Source organism: Vombatus ursinus, unplaced genomic scaffold (assembly GCF_900497805.2).
Source record: "Vombatus ursinus unplaced genomic scaffold, bare-nosed wombat genome assembly UNPS02014801.1, whole genome shotgun sequence".
NCBI lineage: Eukaryota > Metazoa > Chordata > Mammalia > Diprotodontia > Vombatidae > Vombatus > Vombatus ursinus.
In genome coordinates, this window is record NW_020954579.1 from 4,475,110 (window position 1) to 4,497,550 (window position 22,441).

General features: G+C 47.5%; 2 protein-coding genes across 2 annotated transcripts; both read right to left on the minus strand.

Annotated features, from left to right (window-relative positions):
• Positions 1 to 12,042: 12,042 nt before the first annotated feature.
• On the minus strand, positions 12,043 to 14,620 carry HOXB5 (homeobox B5). Its single transcript, XM_027873216.1, has 2 exons — positions 14,016 to 14,620; positions 12,043 to 13,318 (listed from the first exon to the last, which is right to left on the minus strand). The coding sequence occupies exons 1-2, from the start codon at positions 14,569 to 14,571 to the stop codon at positions 13,071 to 13,073; spliced, it is 804 nt and encodes a 267-aa protein (XP_027729017.1). The 5' UTR covers positions 14,572 to 14,620; the 3' UTR covers positions 12,043 to 13,070.
• Positions 14,621 to 17,147: 2,527 nt separating this feature from the next.
• HOXB6 (homeobox B6) lies at positions 17,148 to 19,705 on the minus strand. The gene is made up of 2 exons (XM_027873217.1): positions 19,232 to 19,705; positions 17,148 to 18,079 (listed from the first exon to the last, which is right to left on the minus strand). The coding sequence occupies exons 1-2, from the start codon at positions 19,641 to 19,643 to the stop codon at positions 17,820 to 17,822; spliced, it is 672 nt and encodes a 223-aa protein (XP_027729018.1). The 5' UTR covers positions 19,644 to 19,705; the 3' UTR covers positions 17,148 to 17,819.
• Positions 19,706 to 22,441: the final 2,736 nt, after the last annotated feature.

Below are 22,441 nucleotides of genomic sequence, written 5' to 3' on the forward strand. Positions count from 1 at the left end.
AGAGATGAGGTTCTAAACCTGGGGTCTACAAATCCCCAAAGAATGAATGGCTAGATTTCAGAGGGTATGTGAACTTGGATGGGGAAAATATACATCTTTATTTTCACTAACTTCTAACTAGAATTTATTATTTCCTTCAATTGTTTAAAAACATTATTCTGTAAGGTGGTCCATTGGTCTCAGCAGACTGCCAAAGAGCACATGATACAGTTAAGAATCAATGCATTAGAGCGAATTTAATACTATTTTCCACCCCTATCTCCCAGGTGATTTATTCTCCAATCTCCCTGTAGATCTTTACTAGGCATGGGGAATTTGGAGGGTGACTGGAAGCCCTCTTCATTGCCTAAAATGTCCATATTATAACACTACATTCTCTACACAGTCCCCGAGCCTGGAAAAATGTTGTTTTCTCCAAATGAGGACAGCAACAATAACAACAATAATACCCCTCCTTAATAAATACTCAGAGAACTGCTGTGTTTTCAGAAGGCCAAAGCCTCTGACTTGGGATACTGGGAGACTCAGATAAGACAGGATTGGAATTGCTCACCCCTCTCTCTCTCTCATTTTAGATACCTAATTTCAAATCCAAGAGTTTACAATTCTCTTGTCCCTTTCTTTCCCATGTGACAGCATTATAGCTCGAAGGAACATTATTTAATGCTTTTCCTTAGACCCATTTAACACCAATGGCTACAAAGGTAGTGATTGTTATTGCTTTTTTCAAACTCAGATTATTTAGGTAACAATTTGCTCCGGAAGATGCAGGGATATTTGAGTTTATTCTGGACAGCAGACAAAAGGAAAATGATAGGAACATCTCCAGCACCCCTAGCGTCTAGCATGGACCTTTCGAAGTCTTGTGAGAAGCTATGCTCTGTCTTGTACTGGTCTCCAAGGCCCCCATCAGTCCTGGTCCTCACTCCTCACCTTCTCCGGTCCATTCCCCACACCCCATATCTCCTTTCCTTTTCAACTAGGCCCTTTGCTCATAAACCCGTCGGCATTTCGGAAGTTTAGGAAGACTGATCTGCAGCTGGGCTATCTCTACCGTTTTCCATTTCAAAAGGGGAACCGGCTGGGGGAGCGAGGGAGATTGCATCCCCTCAGGTTTCACTCCAGGGAGCATAGGGAGTGAGACTCAACCTCCGCTTTTTGGTCATGACAACCGCACAGTAAGGAAAAAAAAAACCGAGTGGGGTGAAGGGAACTTAGGGCCTGGCCATGAAGCCCGTTAAGCCTGATGTACTCCCTCCTAGGACTAGACACCTGCCAAGATGATTCTTCCCTCACACTCCTTGACCTGCATGCACAATCCAAAGACGCAGGAAAGAAGGAAAGAAAGTAACTTTTAGAATCTATTTCGTCTGAGATATCGGTTCACTCCAGAAAATACTTATTGATGTTATTAAAGGGCCAGTGTCCATCTCCCTCCGTCTCTGAGCGCGTATCCTCGCGCTTCTCTTCTTGCACCTCTCTCCGAAAGCCACAGGTTGAGAGCGTGACCTCTCTCCCGCTTCGCCGCCTCCTCCCGCAGATGTACCTTATGTCAACTGGAGAAGGGGGCTAAGCGGCGCGAGCCATTCCACCCCTGCGCAACTGCTCCAACATCCCTCCACAGCTCAGCTCAGCTTGGAGGGAGAGGCAAAGAGAGGGGATCGGAGGGGAGGGGGCAGAAGAAAGACTGAAAAGGGAGTCAGGAATACTCACAGCTGTCGGGTTAGGTCCTCCCTTCGCTTTTCTCGATAAGATAAGCTCTCCTTTTCCACTATTGTGGGAGAGGCGGACGGAACCGCGGCTGTGAGGAGAACCAGTCAGTCCCAGGCCCCCTCCGAGGCTAGAATAGGACTTTTTTTGGGTGTGTTTTGTTTTTGAAGCCTCAAGTTTTCGTATTAATCTCATACTTTGGCAGTCTTTGTTAAACAGCTAGGCGTGTCACGAGTCTCCTGAACATTTTAATATCTGTTAGACGCCGTGACCTACGTTTCACCCCTCTCCCGGCCTCTCCCACTAGCAGGCCGTTTCTATAATACGCTCACATAGTTCGCTCGGTCATATTGAATTTTACTCAGGTCATTACTTGGGAGAAAAATGACATGGCAGGAATTTTATTCAGCTCTTCCTCGCTGGCTTGAATTTTCTCCAGAGCCGGTCACTTCCAATCCTCCGCCTTTCCCCTACCCCATCCTTCTTTAACACCCACATTTGGATACAAACTTGCCCTACCCTATACGCTACCGCAGCAGTCGCTGGGATTTTCGAGTAATCAAATATGTTTTTTGGCCCTGGGACTTGTTTCCACCGAGGGCATGAGAGTTTGGGAGTCTGGGCATTTTCTCCTGGGGCTGGTTCGCTCAGGCAGAGTCGGGCTGCAGAATGGGGAAGGGTGAGGGGCAGCCGGAAATATGGGGTTGTATGGACCCGAAGGAATCCGGCAAAGAGCTATTGACGGACGGATGCACTTTTCCTTGCCACTCGCCCCCCACTACTGCCTTTCCACTTCCAGGGCATCCTTCCTTCCCTGAGAGCACCACATACACCTACCTTCTTTAAGGCCACAGGTCCTTAGGCGATAGGGTAACCCATTCCCTATTTTCCCAATCCCCGGGAGAATCGGATTCCTGGGACATTTGCGAAAATGACAGAGAGGTAATGGGCCAACTGGGGTGGGAAAATTTAGGGGCATTGGAGAGTCATTTTTTAGTTACATTAAGTACAAAGAATACATTGTGTCTTAAAGAGATTAGATTTCTTCTTTTCTTTTTTATAAATCAGATCTCATCCTTTACAGCAGGGAGCAGATGGTGGAAGCATTTCAAATGTAAGGGGATATTTTCTTTTCCTTCTCGTAATACGGGTGAAATATATTTTAGATAGCGAAACTCATCCCCTCTGCCTCTTGTCTGTCTGATTCTAATGGAAAGGGAGAGGCCAGAAGAGGACGGCTTCGGGCAGTGAGAACTACCTGTTCCCCACAGGTCGAAAACCAGTTTCGCGATGCAGAATTTTTAGTAGCAGAATTCGGGGGCCAAATAAATGACAGGATTGTGCCACATCCCTCTTGATTCTGATGGGAAGCAGACGGATTGTCATTTGAGAAACACTGTACCATTCAAATGCATTTCCACCTATCTACCGTTGGCCATCCCCAACTCTGAAATTCACTGAAATTCCCAGATCGAGCACAGAAAGGAAGAGGAAGAGAAAAAAGAGACACTGAGCCTGCCTTTTCTCAGGGGCTCCCTTCTCTCTTCCCGTTTCCCGAATTCCAAGGAAGCTAGTCTTGTCCCTTCTGAGACATCCAGGAGAATAAGAAAAAGGAGTGGGAAAGGAAAGGAGGCCGGTAGTTTAACCAAAAGACAGTCAAGCTGTATTTGAACAGCATCCTTACCCATTTCCCTCTACTCCTTGCCTTATCTCAAACTCAGAGTGTACTATAAAGCCTAAAAGCTAGGATTATCGTTATCCATGCACACACTCCAGGCTTTCATATATGAAATACTCATATAATGATGTGATGACATAGTATAAAGTAACACGCATTCATTTCTACGCCTACAAGCAACACATGCGTCGATGTTATGATTACAGCCCTTCTCTAAATATATATATTTAAAATCGTTTGACCTGTAAATTAAATTCTATAGGGTGTGTCGAAGATTAATATCTGTTGACTTGTTACAAGTACAGGAGATAAATAGATAATTGTCTGGAGGATAATCTTCCTTCTTGCTTTGCCTCTTTGCAAATGTGGAACTAGGTAAGAAATTTGACTGAAAGCAGAAATTGGGGGGAAGTAAAGATATTGGTGGGGCTTCAAAGTTCCAGGAGATCAAAGAAGGAAACCCAGAGATACAAGGGAGGGGTTCTGATGCCTACTCAGTTGAGGATATAACATCCCTCTCCCCCTTCCCCCATTCTCACCCTCTGCTTTGACTGTATTTCGTTAAGATTCTCTTTCAGGAAGACTTCAGAGTCTGGGAAATGAACAGGAGGGAGTTGTTAAGCCAGTCCTTCACCAGGGTCAAAACAATGTTAATAATGATGATGACCATTTTGTCATCATCATTGCCATCAACATATTTTGGGTCTTCACCTTTGAAGACTTCGTTTGGCTCTTGTTACTGTCCTGTTAGAGAGAAGAGGGACTTCTCTCTAATTGGATTTAATAAATGTGTGTGACTGGTAAAATTTTAATTAGATTCTCTTACGGTATAGCAAAGATTATGTTGAGTAGGGAAACAGGATTTAAGATTTGACACTTGAAGTCCTTTCTAATCTAAAAGTTCCTCCCTCTTCCCCTTCCCCCATTTCCTACTCTTTTTCCACCAAAACACACACCTCCTTCAGCACTATTTTCAGGAAAACGTCACAATTCTTACTCTTGCTCTATTCCTGGCTATTACCTTCCTCAACCACCCCATTTCTTCCACTCCCTATCTCTCTGCTCCTTGTCTCCTGTTGTCTCCACGCAGTCCTTCTTACCTCATCTCACTAGCTGTTTTATTTCTTTTCTACAAATAACGCCCCCTCTTCCTCTGGGCCCACAACGCCCCCCTCCACCCTTTACATAGCCTATTCAACTAGACACGTTCTCAGCTCCATACTGTTTCACAAACAGCGTAAACTTTTGACCCTCCAACTTTGTGACCTTTCCAGAAATAATGCCAACTCAATGAGCACCCCAAGGTCGAATTCTCCTCTGCCTACTCCAGAAACCCAAACTGAATGTTTCTCTCCATCCCATTACTCCTCTCTAATTCCTCCACTGTGGTCCTCAAATCTTGGTAGGGGGAAGAACATGGGGTTTAAAATTTTCCTTGTGAAATTTAATGATTTCCTGAAGACAATAGCGGATATTCCTGTCTATTCCATCAAGTCTCTGGTTGTGGTGATAGAAAGGTGACATTGCTACTTTCACCTAGTGTATCTCTCTCACCCACATCTTCTCCTTAACATTATCAAATTGCTTGCTAAAGGAGGTTTGGGGCATTTAAAAAAAATTTTTTATATTTCACTGACAGTTCATCTAGCACTGTGGTGAGCTGGGAATTTATTTCTTTTGGGGATGGAGAGTGGTGAGAAGCACTGTTGGAAGTGGGAGGGCACTATTTCTTCTGGGAGGATGGCTATGGTGTGGGAGACGTACAAGGAGGGAGTTCTGAAGTTCTTGCCTGGGTTGTAGAGACAGGAAATCGGGGGAGAAAAACAGAGGAGGCAGCATTTTTTCGTCCCCTTAACGAAGCCTCCAACTCTGCCTGGCTGTGAACTTGGTCTGAGGCGGACTCTACTGGTAGCTCCGGGACGTTACAGCTTCTGCCTCGGGTGAAAATCTTTACCCAGTTCAAAAATAAAGGAAGTCACAGCTTTGGATTTTTTTTCTCCCCCAATAACATCTCGTTATCCATCTTCCCCCACCCTTTCCCCCCTCCAGAGAAGGGAAAATAAAGTTTCCTTCTTTTCCTTCCGGGTTCCTGGGAATCATCACCCTCACTCCCACCTTTATCCCAGTTCAGAGGAGCTCTGGAGGGCAGACCAAAATTATCGAGGTTCCAGTTTTGCCTCTCATTGGGAAAGGAGAGAAGGGAAGAGGTGCATATACCCAACGGGCTCTTCCTCCACTTTCCTTCCAAACAATTCGCTTAAGGACTGCTTTCTCCCTTCTCAGCTAGTTCTCTCCCAAGGAACTACTTCATCCTTGGAGATGAGAGGACTACAGGAAAGTAAGGTCCACTCCCTACAAGCAAGGCCACTTTTCTTAGTAGCCCAGAACTACTAGGCACAGAGCACCAGGAGATGGTCTAAAGAGAAGCACAAGGGAAACTTTCCTTGCCCCTTCCCTAGAGTTTGAAGCCTAATAGGTGCAGAAGCTGCAGACTCCCCAACCAGGCCTGGCCAGTCTAGGCAAGGCGGTTAAAAAGGACTAGGGAAAAAGAAAACCCATGCCCATTCAAGAGGATTAGAATGTGTAAGGCAAGGTCCCATTCCTTCAACCTATCTTTTCTGTTGTTTCCTAGAAGAACATGGAAGCAAGAGTTCATGAGGAAGGAATTCAAGGGAGATAGTAGAAATTACTACAGGGACAGAAACCCAATGAAGGAAGGAGAAAAGGTGAAAGGGGGGAGAGAAAGAGAAGAGGACAAAGTGAAAGGGGGAGGGGAGAAAAACCAACAAACGGTTAAGGGATATTTTAGCTCTTTTCCTTCCAAACTCAAATCGACTGGGCGCTCACACATATATAAAGTCCACTTCTAAGTTGCCATTTCCCTGAACCGGCTCTGATCCAGATCTAGCTCTCATCTTCGTCATACAATTGCATAGAAAAAAGGAACGAAATCACACCGGGGGGGGGAACCCTGCCCCCTCTCCCTATGCTACACCCACCACCCCCTGCACCAGGCTAGGAGGTTGTGCCGGCGCTGACCCCGCAGTCGAGGCTAAAGCGAGTGGCTACGGTTAATGTATTCAGGGAGCCCGGCTTGGAGCCCCACGTAGCCAGCCTCTCCTGCCCCGTCTGCTGACCTCCGCGTGATCCCGGACTCTATGAATTATTGATGAGATATGAGCGTTGATTTCCCCTTTCAGGATGCAAACTCCATTATAGTGTTAAAATGGCGATTTAATCGTTCAGAATAGCTTTGGTGTGTTTTTTTTCCAACTCATTTGTGTCTCCTTCCTTTTCATTTAATTCTCTTAATTAAATCCTTTAACAGATTTTGATCACTTTTGGAGGGAGGACCATTAAAAACAACAACAACAACACTCAACAGCTATCAAACCTGTGTCTTACTTTCAGGAAGTTTGAGGTTTCAGGGAAGATATGCCTAGGAGCGGGAGATGGGGATAAATGTCCACAAAAAATGGGAGAGAAAATGATTTTTTCGTGGAGACACACCCCGAAAAGAAAGACTATTCTGTCTGGTAGAAAGACTATTGAAGCCTTTCTTCTTGAGCTCAAAGGGATGACAAGTTAAGAAGGGTCTGTGGGAAGGAAGAAGGGTTGGAGAGAGAAAATAGAATTTGATTCAGCACCTGAAATGCTTATGTGGTGCACAGGCTGCAGCTGACACCTAGAGTGGGGGGGAGGTGGCATTCAGAGTTTTAGGGTGAGTTAGCTCCATTATTGTGGGGACCCAATATAGTGCCTTTAAATCTTTAGGGGTATTAGGAAGAACTAATTCCCCTTGAGGTCCTTGGACTTCTCACCCTAAACCTCTCCAATTCCAGGCTCAAATCTAGCTTAATTAATACAGATGTGTAACAGTGATTCACCAATCGATAAACACCTCAATAGAAAGATTCCTGAGGCCTAATAATTTTATTATACCAAGAAATAAGAGGGGAAGGAAAATCCTGCCCAAAGAGCCCAAGTCTCTTATCCCTGTCTCCCCTTTTCTGTTTACTAGACTGAAGACATGAAGCCCAACCTCCCCAAGGAAGGCCAGTTTATTCAACAAAAGTTCAGGGCTCCCCATTCTTTCATTCCCTCTACCTCCTTCCTCCTCCAGCAAGAAAGGGTTTCAGCTGGATGGAGGTTAGGGCTGGACCATATAGTCTCCCTCAGTTGGAATCTGCCCCCCTTGGAGAATCTCCAGCTTCCTTCCTCGGACAAAAATTCAGACCCAAAGGAATAAAGAAGAAGGAGATGAGAGAAGAAAATAGGGGGAAAAAAGGTGTTTCTATGGGAGTCATGCCATGTCCTTCAAACTCTTTGTTAGGAACTATTTGAAGGTTTCTACTGTGTCCTTCAGTCACTGAAAGGTAGTGTCCTCTGTTTTCCATTAAGGAGAGGAAACAATAAAATATGGGCCATATCCAAACTATGTTCAGGAGTTCTCTTTCCTGTTTATACTTCTTACTTCCCCTCCTATACCAATGAAAGAAATAAATAAAACAAAATCAAAAGAGCAAAATTGGAACTGTTGAAGGCTGAGTCTTAGGATGAACTCAAAAGGAAAATTAAACCTTAGTATCTGGTTTGCTTCTCCTCTTATTCCTTCTCCTCTAGGAAAGGTAATGAATCCTGACCCCTAAAATAAAGTCACTTGAGAGGAGAGTTAGACCCTCCGCTGCACAAAGTAAGCTAGAGAGTTCTAGGCCTGGACCAAGAGAAGAGGCCCAACCTAAAGAGGAAATGGAAAAGAAAATGAAAAAAGGATGAGAGGCCAGGAGAACACCAAAAGGGGAGCAAGGCAACAATCTAGAGACAAACCTCTGCCCTCGAGGCCACATGGGGCCCTTTAGGTCCTCAAGTGCAGCCCTTTGACTGAATCCAAACTTCACAAAACAAATCCCCTCAATAAAAGGGTTTGTTCTGTAAAACTTGGACTCCATCAAAAGGCCGAACATGAGGACCTAGAAGGCCACATGTGGCTTTGAGGCCACAGATTTCCCACCCCTGTTTTAGAAAAACTTCTTTGGGGGAAGGTGGGGGCACCTGGCCTGCAGTAGGGTCAATCTCAGTGAACAGCTCTTAACTTAAATACCTCCTCTCTCTCTTAAAGCACACCCTAATTTGGGTGAGGGAAGCAAAGAAGGGCACTGGCTTACTACATAATGTAGGATTAAGATGTAAGGAAAAAATGGAGAAAGAAGGAAAGACATAGCTATAAAAGAGCTTTAGAAGAATCTTCTGAGAGATTGAAAGGAGAGCATGATATTATTGATCTCTATCTGGACCTCACAGAAGGAAGGAGGCAGTCTCATACTGAGCTGCTCTTGACCATACCGGGAAATCTGTCCTGATATCTCCAGCAGATGTCCCTGGGATGCCCTGCTCAACAGCTCTTTATCAGAGTTTGCAGAACTTATGTTTGGGAGAAAAAATTATCTCCAGTGCAGGCCTCAGGCTCTCTGTCTTGTGGCTCACGAGAAACCTCTGGCAGGGATGGATAATAGGGAGCATTATAAAGAGGGCATGTTTTCTGGGACAGTATTGGGGGTGTGGTGTGGACACAAGAAATCAGTATTCTTCCGAGAGGCTCAGTCAGCTAGATGGGGGTGGGGGAGTCTTCATTTCCATTTTTCTAGGTTTTTCCCCCAAATGCTCTGATTTTTTCGTTTGGGAAGGGGAGAGATTGCAAAAGGGTATCTTAAAAAAAAAGGCAGATATTCAGAAAAATTTGGAAGTTAAATGGTAGTGGTAAAAAGGTCATAATGGAAGTAGGAGTTAGGGTTAATTATTTTAAAATATAATTGTCTGTGATCCTGCTTTTCCTGCACAGAGATCAATGTGTTTTGGGAGAGATTTTTCTTTGAATTGGGAGATGAGAATCCAGACTACAACCACCTCAAAACCCATTCCTGTCCTACCTTCCATTTTTCTTTTTTCCATGCAAAGGTTTAACAACTTCTCATTTGTGGAAACCAGGGAGAGAACGAAAGAGAAATGGAGGGAAGGTGAGGAAGGAGAATATTATTTTAGGTAGGAAATAAGAGATAGGACCTGCTTCCTTGTCAGAGGAGTTTGAGCATCTCAGAGAACTCAGATAACTAGAGTCCTTCCACCCCATCACCAGAGAGAAGGCTGGGTGATTGAATCTTGAAACAGCAGCGCAATGATAGGGTGAGGAGTAGGTGGATGTTGGGTTGCTTTGGGGAACAGGAGAACTGAGGGAAGGCCTTCAGGCCTCCAGGTAAAGAAAACTGTCCTTTGGAACATTCTTGAATAAGAAATTAAAATCTCAGAGCTCTTCTATGCTCCCACTCCCCGGCAGAAAAATAAAACGACCTCTTGGGTGAGAAGAGTTAGAAAAGAAGGGAACAGAGAGAAGAGGGAAACATCTCGCCTGATTTTTCTCTCCTAACTGTTAAGCCTTTCCTTCTTTAGAGAATCATATTCACTTCCCTTGAAAGACTTTCAGAGAGTTTTTTTCATTTCTCCCAGGCCTCCAAACTAAAAAGCAGCCTCCTATGCCTATTTAGAGCAGTCCGAGGTAAGAGTACGGTTGGGCAGGTTCACCCCAGTTGGACAGGTTTTCCTTTCCCTCGAATTTTCCTCCTCTCCAGTCCCACTGCACTTGAGGACCAGAGGGGTCTGCTTCCAACCCTGAAAAGTCACGGGGAGTAACCCTAAAGGAGCAGAAGTAGAATTCTATGGCTGAGAGTTGACTCATACGAAACCAGTGTTTAATAGCGCCCAGGGCCAAGTTGCTGCGGAACTCCATATAGATAGAATATCTTCTCCCTGATCATTCATCTGGGGTAAGGATAGTGGAGACAACTTTCATCTTCCCATACCCCTAGGCGGACGAACTACACAAGTTCCTTTACTTTGAGGAAGAGGAGTGGCCCCAAATTTCTAGCACATAAACTTGCTACAACCCCCAGGCCAGAGTCTTCCAACGTCAATCTCATTCGAACTTGCTCCCCAAGTTTGAGGGAACTTTGTAGGTTCTGGCCCTATCCAAAAGCTGACCGGGTGCCTCAGCCTCAAAGTTGACGTGGCGCTGGAAAAGCTCCCCCCAAACTCTCGAGAAACACTCCCCCAAACAAACAATCGACAACGCCCCAGATTTAGGACCTTCGCAGAGGCCACCTCCTTCCTCTGGCTAGCCTGCCAGTTAGGAGAGGGGGCAGAACAAGGCCAAACTGCCCCGCAATAACGCTCGACAGCCGTGAAAGCTACCCTTCCCCCACCATCTTCTCATCCAACCCCCAAGCCCCTGTTGCCCTAAAACACCAGGGAGAGGGGGAAAGGAACTGGACTTACTTTGGCGAACGCTGGGCCTCGGGCCTCCCTCGGCTGCCGCCGCCGCCTTTGCTGCTGCTGAGGCCGGGCCCTCGGCTCCTCTCAGCTGGGAGAGAGCTCACCTACCTCTGCCCCCTTCCCCGCCACTGCGAGCAGTTAAAGTGTCACTTACATTCTCGAGAATGTGAAATATACCGCGCGGTGTCAACTCCCCAAAACCATAAAACTAACTTTATGGACCTCACGTGACTTTCTCGAGCCAGTGAGGGGTATCTGTCTGACTTCTCGGCGATTTTTACGATCTAACTTCGAGATAAAACCCCTATCCATTTGACATCTAAATGTCATAGCGACTTTTGGGATAGTTTGCTAACGATAAAGGAAAAAAAATAAAGGGGGGGAGGGAAAAGGGGGGCGGACAGACTCTCCTGGACTCTCGACCGGTCGCCTCCCTAGCTCTCCCTCCCCCTCCCCCCAAGTCCTGTAAGAAGTTTGGCTAAGAAGGGAGAGATTGAGCTGGGTAAGTGATCTAACTCGACTTTACTTGCGGCGGGCGGAGGCTGGCTTTTGGAAGCTTGAGACGCCCTGGCTCTGGGCCAGCCAAGGCTGAGGCGGGGTATGGGAGGAATAAGAGGGGAACCCCCTACTCATCAGGAGCGAAGGTTCGCTAAGGTACCCTGGTGGGGAGGGGAGAGAGAGAGACAGAGAGAGACACAGAGAGAGACACAGAGACACAGAGAAAGAGAGACACACACACAGAAAAAGAGAGAGACAGAGACAGAGACAGAGACAAAGAGGGTTAGGATGAGGGTAGGAGAGATGGGGAACAACGAAGAGGACACCATTTAAATGGAACCGAATTTCATTTGGCGGGTGGTAAATGGTAATGGGATTTGGTGGCTCATATTCTACCACAATTGTTACCCCTTTTCCCAAGCCAACCCCAAAAAGGATTAGGGCCTCAAGCGAGAGGATTTGGGCCTAAGTAGACTTCCCTGAGGATATTCAAAGATGACTTTTTGGATACTAGTGTTAGTGAAAGAGCCAAGAGTGGGCACTGGCCTGGCCTTCATTCTTTCCAGTTGTTTTTTGTTCCTTGTGGGGCCTTTCAGTAGTCAAGCAGGGAATAAATCTATCCTTCAGCATAAGACAGAGAGAAGGAAGAGAGTGGGACTGAGCATCGATAAGTGGGGGACAGTGTTGGGGATCAGGGATGGAGCAGAAGGGAAAGGGCCCTTCTCACACCAAACCAAGAGAAAGCATTTGGGGACCGTTTTGGTGGTTTTTGTTTTTGTTTTGCTGGAGCCGATGAGAGAGGCCCAGACAAGAAAAGACCAGGATGAGGGAGGTGGAGTAGGAGAGATGTTTATTCGACTTCAAGAAAAGCTACAAACAAATACAAAAAGCGTATCACTGAGACGGTCCGGCAAAGACAGATTTCACACAGAACACAGCATCCACTCGGCTGACTACAAATGGTCTTGGGGGCAGGAGGACTGGGGAGAGGGTGCATCCGAACCTAAGTATTCCAATATTTACACACCCTGGGGCCTTGAAGATTGGCCTGATACACACCTAGATTTCCCATTTGATCAGGCTTTCCCGCTCCCCCCCCCCCCCTTTTTGGCTTCCTCAAAGTCTCAGGTCCCGGCTTCTTTTGCTGAGACTGAGACTTGCACCTTAATATCCCCTTCTGACCAGTCCCAGGCCTATCCCTCTGCCTCAGTCCCACCCAGGATTAGGCAAAAAGGGAGATCCAGACCTGTATGAGAAGAGGAGAAAGGGAGATGGGGAGAAAAATATATGTATATATATTATATCTTTTTTCCCTATATTGGCAGTTAATCTGAGATTATTTTCCTTTCGTTCCCACTGAACGTCTCTCTCCCCATCCCAGGCCCCCACCTACACCCAACTGCAGTTCAAGTACAGAGATTCCAAGCTATAAACGCAAATGCATCCATCCTCCTTTTATAAATAAGTTAGAACACAGAAAGGGGAGGGGAATTCACATTAAACATGCGAGTTTCTTTCCTTTTTTGGGGGGAGAAGCAATCACGGACACGAACATTCAGAAACACTGATGGGGTAGAGGAGGGCTTGGAGTGGGAAATAATAATAATTATTAATTATAATAACAATAATAACCAGTCCAAAGAGGTTGTGGGAAGGTAGGGAAGGAACAGGAGGACCTAAGACCGAACGGAAAATCTCAAGCCACAGCAATGCTGTGGAGCGTTCGCTTCTACGGCATTAGGAGTCGGTTCTAAGTCCACAGAGAGCGACAGAAAGGAAGAGGCCGGCGCCTGGAGACTGACTGTGTGTGGAGGGACTGGGGGGTAGGGGGATTGACTGTGGGTTTGGGCTCCTCCAGAATTTAAGGCTGGAAGGCGCTGCCGGCCGTAGCCAAACTCATGCTCTTCAGTTTGTTATCTTTCTTCCATTTCATCCGGCGGTTCTGAAACCAGATCTTAATCTGCCTCTCCGAGAGGCAGAGAGCGTGGGCGATCTCTATCCTCCGCCGGCGGGTGAGATACCTATTGAAGTGAAACTCTTTCTCCAACTCCAGGGTCTGGTAGCGAGTGTAAGCGGTCCGTGCCCTTTTTCCATCCGGGCCGGTCATATCTGGAGCAGACAGACAACAGGGCAGAGAGACTGCAAGGTTATTCCGGTTAAGGGGAGGAGAGATCTTGGGGGGGACCCTAACATGCCCTGCACCCAGCTCACCAATGAGTTGAAACTCCTCTCCCCCCCTCAGATGCCGAAATCCTGGCTGGTTTTTCAGCGCCCCCCCCCCCACCTTCCAGTATCCATCTCTGCAGGCGAATTAAGCTCGCTTTGTCTACTGCCTCATTCCCCTCTCCCTGCCTCGCCTTTTGCTTGGATTTTCGTCCTCCGCTCTCCCGTGGAGAAGAGGAGAAAGCCGGACTTTTGCCCGGATAGTGCCATTTTATCTCCCCCCACCTTGCCTTTCTCACCCCACACGATTCACCTAATATTGGGGGGGGGTGGCACATGATGATTTCATAGGCAGCATCACCCCCACCCCTCAACACCCAGAAAATATAGCCAGGAGAAAAGAGAAACCCAATCATAAAAATAATTTTAAAAATATATCCACCCCCATGAGAACTTCGTCTAATTCTCTCCCCCAAGCTACAGGGACGCCTTCGAAGACCTCACTCTCTTAAAATATATTATTTACATACATATTTTTAAAAATCATCATCATCTCATCTTTCCTCAAATGTAAAAGAAGAAAACAGACAGGATTTTCTTCCCCCCCCCCCCCCAGGAAAAAACAAAAAAATCAAAAATATACCGTGGCTAATGTGCAGCTTCCTCATCCAGGGGAATATTTGTGGAGTCTGTCCCTCCGTTGTCGCTGTGGAGGTCGCGATGGGTTCTGTCTGGGCTCGGCTTAAGCTGCTGTTATTTAACTGACTTGCTTCTTCGGGCTCCGAGGACGCGCTGGTCTCGTCTATTTCTGTAAAATTGGTGTTGGAACTGGCAGAGGTCGCCTGGTCAGAGGGGGACGAGGCAGAGGGCTTGCCTCCGTGGTTGTCGCTGTTGGAGCAGGGCAGGGACTCAGGAGAGGACAGGGAGCAGCTTGAAGCCTGCCTGAACCGGGACTCCTGGCTGGGCGAGGGGAAGGCACGCGAGGTCTCCCCCACCGCCCCAAAGTGGCTGGAGGAGGCTGAGGAGCGGTTGATGCTGAGATCCATCCCATTGTAATTGTAGCCGTAAGAGCTGGTATGCATGGTAGCAGAATCCCTGTAAGAACCGTTCAAAGAGCTGCTACTGCCATAATTTAGCAACTGATAGTCCGGGCCATTTGGATAGCGCCCCGAGAACGAGTTTACAAAGTAAGAGCTCATTTGGGTTATTTTGGAGGGCTTGATTTGTGGATCGTGGTCGTTATAACCCTGTGCTTCACGATTTATGATGTATTAATGAATTATAGCAATGCACTGTACTTCGTTTTGCTATGTATGCGGCCAAATATGGGGGGGGTAAGAAGGGGGGATGGGGGGGCGTTGGGGAATCACGTGCTTTTGTTGACCAGTCGTAAATTCTCGCTGATGACCTCAAGAGGTAATTCATGCTCTATGGTTACAAATAATGACGATCTGAGAATCGTTAGGGCCGATTCAATGCAAGCCTTCCAAAAAAAAAAAAAAAAAAAACCGAAGGGGAGAAACAGGGAGAAGGTTCGAAGCAGCCTCTTAGCATAGCTCGCCACCTCCCGGCGACAGTTGGAAGTGCAGGCGGAGGCCGCGATGGCGGCTGCCTCCCTCCCTTGAGGAAAGTGGAAAAGAGACTGAGGAAAAGAGAAAAGACGGGCAAAGTACAATTATTTGAGAATGGTGTTGAGTCGACCCTTCCTACAGGAGGGACATTACTCCATCTTCTGTTATCTCTCCTTTTAAATGTGTATACGAAGCTCAGAATACTAACATTCTTTTCTCTTAGTCCCCTAACTCTGGTGCTTTTTCCAGTGGGGGAAGGGAGAGTGTGTATGAAATAACTATTTCAACCGATTTTCCGTAAGGTTCCAAGATTGGGAGAACCCAGGCTTGGTCTTGGTTCGAAATCTCTTAAATGTTAGGGTAGACATGGAAAAAGATTTGGAGACTATAGAAGGGACTTCCAAAAGAGCAAGCAAGCAAGCCCTTTTACTTTCCAGGAAAATCTGGGACTTGATTCCTGTCCTCTATTCTTACCCAAAACTCTAGTCCTGTCCAGGGGAAGGGAAAAGGGGAAATACAGAAGCAAGTCAAGTTGATTGTGAAGGAGATAGTAGGAGAATAATGAGATAAGTAACTGACAGTTAATTTGGATGGAAGAATGAACATTTCAGAATATGGACGCTGGTGGAACCTCTAGAAAGTAAATTGGAAGAGAAAAGAGGTTCCAAGGCTCCAAATCCTTTTTTGGGACTAAAAAGGACTCCAGGACTACCTTTTCTTTCCTATCTGCCCACACTCCAGGGGATTTTGGCAGAATTGAGCTTGTCGACTCCTGTGATGCTTTGTTAGATTTCCAGACAGTTTTGGAATTTTCAGAGCTTGCTTGCATATCGTAATTACGTGCCATATTGAAAGTGACACAATTATAATAATTAGGGACTCTGAAAAGAGCCCCAGCGATCACAAAATGCCCCAAAGCTGGAACAGCTTATGCCTAGATTGTGAAAGAAAGAAAGAAAGAAAGAAAGAAAGAAAGAAAGAAAGAAAGAAAGAAAGAAAGAAAGAAAGAAGGAAAGAAGGAAGGAAGGAAGGAAGGAAGAGGAAGAGGGAGGAAAGGAGGGAGGAAGGAAGGGTGGAAGGAAGGATGGGCATCATTCCCGTTTTCTTTGGCAGGAGAAAAGTGACAGACCAGACTTGGTGTTTTTTGAGGGAGCAGAGGACAATTTCCCTTCTCCCCTTCCCTATCACCTTCCTTGATCACCCTCTGCTCTAAGAAACGGGTAGAAAAACCATAATGAAGCTCCTCCAGTTCACTCGCGCTTCCTGTTTGCAAGTCGCAGATGAATTGACTGCTCTGACCGGGAACTGAGGAGAAAAGCGGAAACCAAATCCTCTACCCCAAACCTCAAGGCTAGGCAGGCAAGAAACCAGCCTTTCTGTGTTTCCTCTGTGCCTCTTCAGACTAGGGAAGAAGCAGGAGAGTGGAAGGGAAAAGGAACTCAACTCACGAAGCTTCTTTCTCTATAGCTGTTTTGATTCCTGGGACCCTGATCCTCTCCGCCCAGATTTCAGGGTCCTCAGCCTGGCCCTGGGTTCGTTACTAAAAAACAAGGGGCGAGAAGTCGAGAAGGGCGGGCGGGTGGGGGATGAGGTTGGACAGTCTTAGACAGAGGCCCCGAGGTTTGAGAAAGCGAAAGAAGAGAACAGATGTTGGAAAGATGTAGCCCCAGCATTGGCGAGCCTTCCTCGAAGCCTTGGGGGAATCACTCCCCCTTGCTCCGCGGATTTATAATGTATGGGGGTGGGGTAGGGGTGGGATTCCTTAACACAATTGTCGGGTTGGAAATAAAATAGGGGAGTAGAAAAGAAAAGAGAAAGTCGGACTTCAGGCTGTGAATGCCATCCCAGAGTCGGCGGTGATCTTGGAGCTAATGTGAAATGTAACCAAGAAAAGAGGATTGGGGAGGGAGGCTTCAAGCATTAGGACTGAATATATCTGTCTCAATTGTAATTTCCGAATTCTGTCTTGCCCAGCGTATCGGCCTCATCCGAGCCAAACGAGTGACCCCGCTGGAGAATCTGGGCGTTACATCGGGGTTTACTTGCAACCAGCCGGCGGCCCACTGGGACTGTCTTCAGACTGTATGGGGGCTTATTTTTCCCCGGAAAGAAAGAAGTGGGAAGGGGGGGGGTCAACGACCGGCCGAGTTTTCACATTTTTATTATTATCATTAATATTAATAATAATATTATTATTACCGCAGTATTTCACTTCGGAGAGCTAAGACAAAACTACGAACACAACACATAAAAAAATTAATAAAATAGAACTTTTTTTTCTTCTGCGGCTGCTCTTCTTCTTCCTCTTAGGTAGTCTGTGCTCCTTCCAGTGGATTAAGGGGGGAGGGGAAGAGGCGACAGGTCTGGGGGACAGGGGAAGGCCCCCCCCCGAGACCTCCCCTCTCAAAAGGGAAACCAAATCTCTAATTCAACCGTGCATGGGACACTGTACAAAATGAAGACAAGACAAGGAAAACAGCGATTTGCTTTGCTTCCGGGAAACACAACATGAGAGGATTCCTTTCGGTTCTCAGCCGCAGTACACAAACTGGGGACCCCAGGTAGCTTGCGTGGGAGGGTTAGAGATGTAAGAGACAGAGAAGAAACCGTGGAGTGGGAACCTATCTGGGGCTCTAGTGGCTAGCAGCTGACGGGAGAAATCTGCAGGGTGGGAGCTCCACAGGGAATGGAATTAGTCCGGCCTCTCTCTGAGGTGCTTAAGAATTTCTCACCCACCCTCTTCCTGCTCCCTCCCACGAAGGCATATGATAATATTGATGCTTATTTTCGTTTTCCCCACCTCAGCCACCTCCCCTGCCATTCCTCTTCACTTTCCTTCCCTCCCTCCCTCCCTTCATCCCGGTCCTTCCTGGAGATCACTCTGTGGGCTTTTCTTCCTCTGCCTCAGGGCTGAGCTGGGAAGAGTTGAGCATCTTGTTCTCCTTTTTCCATTTCATCCGTCTGTTCTGGAACCAGATTTTGATCTGTCTCTCGGTCAGGCACAGGGCGTGCGCGATCTCGATGCGTCTCCTCCGGGTTAGGTAACGATTGTAATGGAACTCCTTCTCCAGCTCCAGGGTCTGGTAGCGGGTGTATGTCTGACGGCCTCGCCGCCCGCTGGGCCCAAAAGAAGAACCTGTTACGTGGAAAGAAGACATTAGGACACGGTCACCCTCTCTCTGTCCCCTCCCTCCCACTCCTCTCTGGGGGCCCTGACTTCAGAGGAGTAGGGTTGCCTTCCCTTCTGGCCTTGACACAGTTCCCCCTCCCTCTTCAGGTCATCTTCTTCTCCACCTACCCTTTAACCTCCTGGCCTCACTGGTTTGCTCTCCGTTCCTTCTTCCTCACTTCGCTTTGAGGAGTTTGTTGCTTTGGTGGCTGTGGGGGGATCCTACCTGAGGCTACAAGGCTGCTGGGGAGGGGTGGGGAGAATTAGATATGTGCTAGCCAGGTGTTTGTACTTCATCCGCGCCTCCAACCTCTTCCACTTCACTTCCAGATGGCTAGCCTCTCCCCCTCCCAACTGGTGATAGATTTGACCATTTAATCCACAATGACGTGAATCGATCCGTGATACTCTGCATTAACGGTCCAACACTTTCCTGTCCTGCTAATGGACATCAATTTGGGACTTAAAGACAACAAATAATCTGATCTGATAGAGACGTCTCTCTTGGTCTCTCCTTATCCCCTTGATAATGAGGAGACAGGATCTCTATGATACACCTTCTCTACCTTTCCTCTCTAGGATTACCTCTACACTCCATGGAGCACAGATCCCTAGCCTCAAGCTTCCCTTTCTCAGTTTTTACTGCTTGCTTCCCTCCCGCTCCCGACCAAGACACGACTCATTCCATTTCTAATGGGGCCGGCTACATGGGAGTAAGAGTAGGGGGTCGTGAGAAGGGGGGAGGTGAGAAAGGCAGGTAGCAGGGACCTTTTCCCCATTCCTCCTCAGTGGTAATCTTCCTTTCTCTTCTTTCCGACTTCCCCACCCCCACCCCAGTGCCTCTCTCTGACTGTCTAGGAAGGGAAGGACTATAAAGTTTAGAACTCCAACTGCGAGAAGAGAGAGACCCATCTTCACTCTCTGCCTACCTGGAACCCCTCCCCCCTCAAAACACACCTTTCTGGGGGGAGTCCCCGGGCCTATGAGGGAGGGGGTAGTGAATGCTTGATGAGAGCTCCGGGTTGTTTCCTGTTCATGTGAGGAGGGACAGGACCAGACAGGCCCAGACAGGCTAAAGGGTCAGGGGGAGGGAGAAAAGTATTGAAAAGCCTCACTCACTGTTGCATGAATTCATCCGCTGCATCCAGGGATAGACAGGCGTGGAACACTTCTGCTCCTCACTCTCTCCGAAAACATTTTTGTCTTGGGCGCAGTCGGACTTCCTCGGCTCGGGGTGGAAGGGGGTAGGCTCTTCGCCGCTGGAGAGGGCGCAGGAGGACTCTTTCTCCCTGTAGAAGCTGGCTGGCCCATAGTCACAAGCGGCAGCCCGGCCGTAGCCCCCGCTCGTTGGTGGGTAGTAGGAAGAAGAGGCAAAGCCCTTGTCCTGGACCGCCCCGGTTCCATACGCCGCGGGGTAGTGTCTTAAAGGATCCGCATAGCCCGAGGAGTACAGCGGGAGCTGACCCAGGAACGACTCCTGTCCGTTGGACAGAGTAACTGGGAAGGTGGAGTTCACAAAATAGGAACTCATTGGGAGGGGAGGCGCGGCCGGTGCTGCTGAGCGGGCTTTTATGATTTGTTGTGTTTTATAGTCCTAGCGCCTTAGCTATTAGTAGTATATCCGAGATTGGGTTTTAGCTGAAGGGGGATGGCGAGGTGCCAGTGAGGGACAGAAGGAAATACAACCATATGATCAAACACTGACCAATAGCAGAAGCAGGAATTGCCAAATAGCACCCATGAGGAGCAGGGCTCGCACGAGGGACCCCGGCGCACAAACCTATCAACCTCTTTTTTCTTCTTCTTCTTCTTCTTCTTCTTCTTCTTCTTCTTCTTCTTCTTCTTCTTCTTCTTCTTCTTCTTCTTCTTCTTCTTCTTCTTCTTCTTCTTCTTCTTCTTCTTCTTCTTCCTCCTGCTCCTTCTCTCTCTCTCTCTCTCTCTCTCTCTCTCTCTCTCTCTCTCTCTCTCTCTCTCTCTCTCTCTCTCTCTCTCTCTCTCTCCCCCTTTTCCTCTCACTCAACAACAGAAACAGAACGCACCCTTCCCCATCTACGTAGGAGCTGCGAAAGAGGCGTCTGTTACCGCTAAGAGGTGGGGGTGGGGAGGAGGTATGGGGGGGGACTTAGAAAAGAGACTACTCCCCCCTATCTCAGAATGATGAAATAAATATATTCCTGCTCCTGTTCCTCCCCTTCCTTTCCACCATACGACATGGGGAAAAGTTAATTGCTGTAAGAAAAGTTAATCCCTGCAGTCCTCCTGACCCCCGTTCCCCCAAGGGGAATATGTGAGGAGGAAAGGTTCGAGTACCCCGTTGAGATGGACTGAAGAGAAAAGGTTTTATTCTCTTTTTTTCCCCTTCTTTTTTTAAATGGAGGTAGGAGGGGAGCGGAGTTCTCAGCTGTCTAATTAGCTTCGCTCTCAGGAAGGGGTGGGGGGGGACCGCGGCCCTGGTTTCAAAAATCGTCTTTCCTGTTTATCTGATCGCCAGCTCTCAGCCCAGCCCCAGTCTCGAATTCCTGCCTTTCCCCAATTCTTTGTGCGTTGGGGGGCAGGAGGAGTGGAAACAGCCAGTTGGAGCCCAGCTGCTGGAAGTGGGGGACGGGGGAGAGACGAAACGGTGAAGAAGGTGCGCGTGTTGGGGAGGGGAATGGAGAATACCGAAGGGTACCCCATCCTGGACCGTACCCTTTCAAGTTTTCACTATGCCCTCTGGGTCACAGTCGTCCTCTTCCCTAGAGGAAGGTTGCAGTCGCAAAGAGGTGTTTCTCACTGTTCCTCTTAGCAGATCTTAGCAAAGGTGGGGGGACTGGAAGTAGGGGTGTTCCCTTTTCCCCTTTCCGTAGTCGAAGGTGAGAAGGCAAAAAGGGGACCGTCGCCTGAATTTTATCTCTCTGTTCCAGATTCTGTCCTTCTTCGTTCCTTCCCACTTCCCAAGAAAGTTAAATATCTGGCCCATAAATTCTTACAAAAAAAAAAGTGCTTTGAGAAAGCTCAAGGCATTAGGATTTTTTTTTAAAGGTCAGTAAAGTGCTGACAATTTCCCGCCACTTGATTTTGTCCCTTCAAATTCTTCCGTGCTCCTAGGGGACATGGAATTGCCGCAACCAAATCTCCTCCTCCTCCTCTAGTTTCTCGGAGGAACTAGCATAGGTTTTAGAGAATCTATCCTCTGGCGTTTTGATTGTTTGTTTGGTGAAGGGGGAGGTAGGGTCTGTAATTTGGACCAGTCTTACGTGGAATGAGCGAAAAAATACATTGGGATTTCCCCTCCCCACCCGCTCCAATTATCTATCCCCAGCAATTTCAAATCCCTTCTAGGTCTATCTTTCTGCCTCAAATTCTCTGCCCTTTAGGGTATGCAACCCCAAAATAATGCTGCTCAAGCTTTGGACACTGTCTCTTGTCTCAAATCCCTACCTCCTCCCCTTCTCTCCAGAGAAGCTGAGTATTGCAAAGTTAATAAATTTTAAAACATTCTATTTACACGGGGGGAGTCACTCTTGTCACAGACAACAGCTTTTCGGGAGTATGGGCCACCCCTAGACAATCGGGGAAAAGCAGCCTAGACAGTAGAGGGTGAACTCAGCTTATCTTTGCTTAACTGCCTAGCCTCTAGCTCGCCTCACGTCACGGTCTCGCTTTGTGTGGGAACCGGACCCTCGCCCAAGTAAAAGCAACCATTTAGGCAAGGAATGGGGGTGGCAGGAAGACAAGGCAGGAGAAAACCAAGAGGAACAGGGCTGACTTTGTGTGTGAGGGATAGAGGGAAGGTGTGGAGTAAGTGGAAAAGTTGGTCAGAAGAAAAGCGGCAGCGGAGATACCAAAGAACACAGAGAACTTCAAGGCTTCTAGACCCGACTTTACCCCCCAAGTTCTCTAGTTCTGTGGTCCCCAGCTCCAGTTCGTCGTTTTTATCAGACTTAGAAGATTTAAGGAACAAAACCAAAAGAAAAAGATCTGGCAAAAGTGGAGGTGGGAGGAAAGCCCAAAAGACAGTTATCGATCTGACTCCCCATCGCTATTGGGCAGTTGGATTCCTGATAATTGAATGAATAAGTAGTTAACCCAAACTGATTTTGTCTACTTGGTGGTGATGAGAACTATTTGAGTTTCTGGAGAGAGTCAAGGGAAGATGCTGTGTGCTCCCCTCCCCCCTACCCCTGCAAAGACCACCTGGGATTGAGGACAGTTCCACCGACAGCAGCCCTCTAGCCCTCACCCCTTTCTCTCTTAATTTATTATCATTCGAAGTCATTGAGATTTGGTCTTCGCAGCTTGGGGCTGGTAGTGGCTTGTTTTCTGAGAGCTGTAAGGACTGTAGGAAGA

Bases quoted from the DNA above. Each gene is read 5' to 3' on its own strand.
- HOXB5 (XM_027873216.1), bottom strand. From the start codon at position 14,571: ATGAGCTCTTACTTTGTAAACTCGTTCTCGGGGCGCTATCCAAATGGC. The intron at 13,319-14,015 runs GTATATTTTTGA...TGTCTGCTCCAG, and splicing joins GAAGCTGCACATTAGCCACG to ATATGACCGGCCCGGATGGA.
- HOXB6 (XM_027873217.1), bottom strand. From the start codon at position 19,643: ATGAGTTCCTATTTTGTGAACTCCACCTTCCCAGTTACTCTGTCCAAC. The intron at 18,080-19,231 runs GTGAGTGAGGCT...TCCACGTAACAG, and splicing joins GCGGATGAATTCATGCAACA to GTTCTTCTTTTGGGCCCAGC.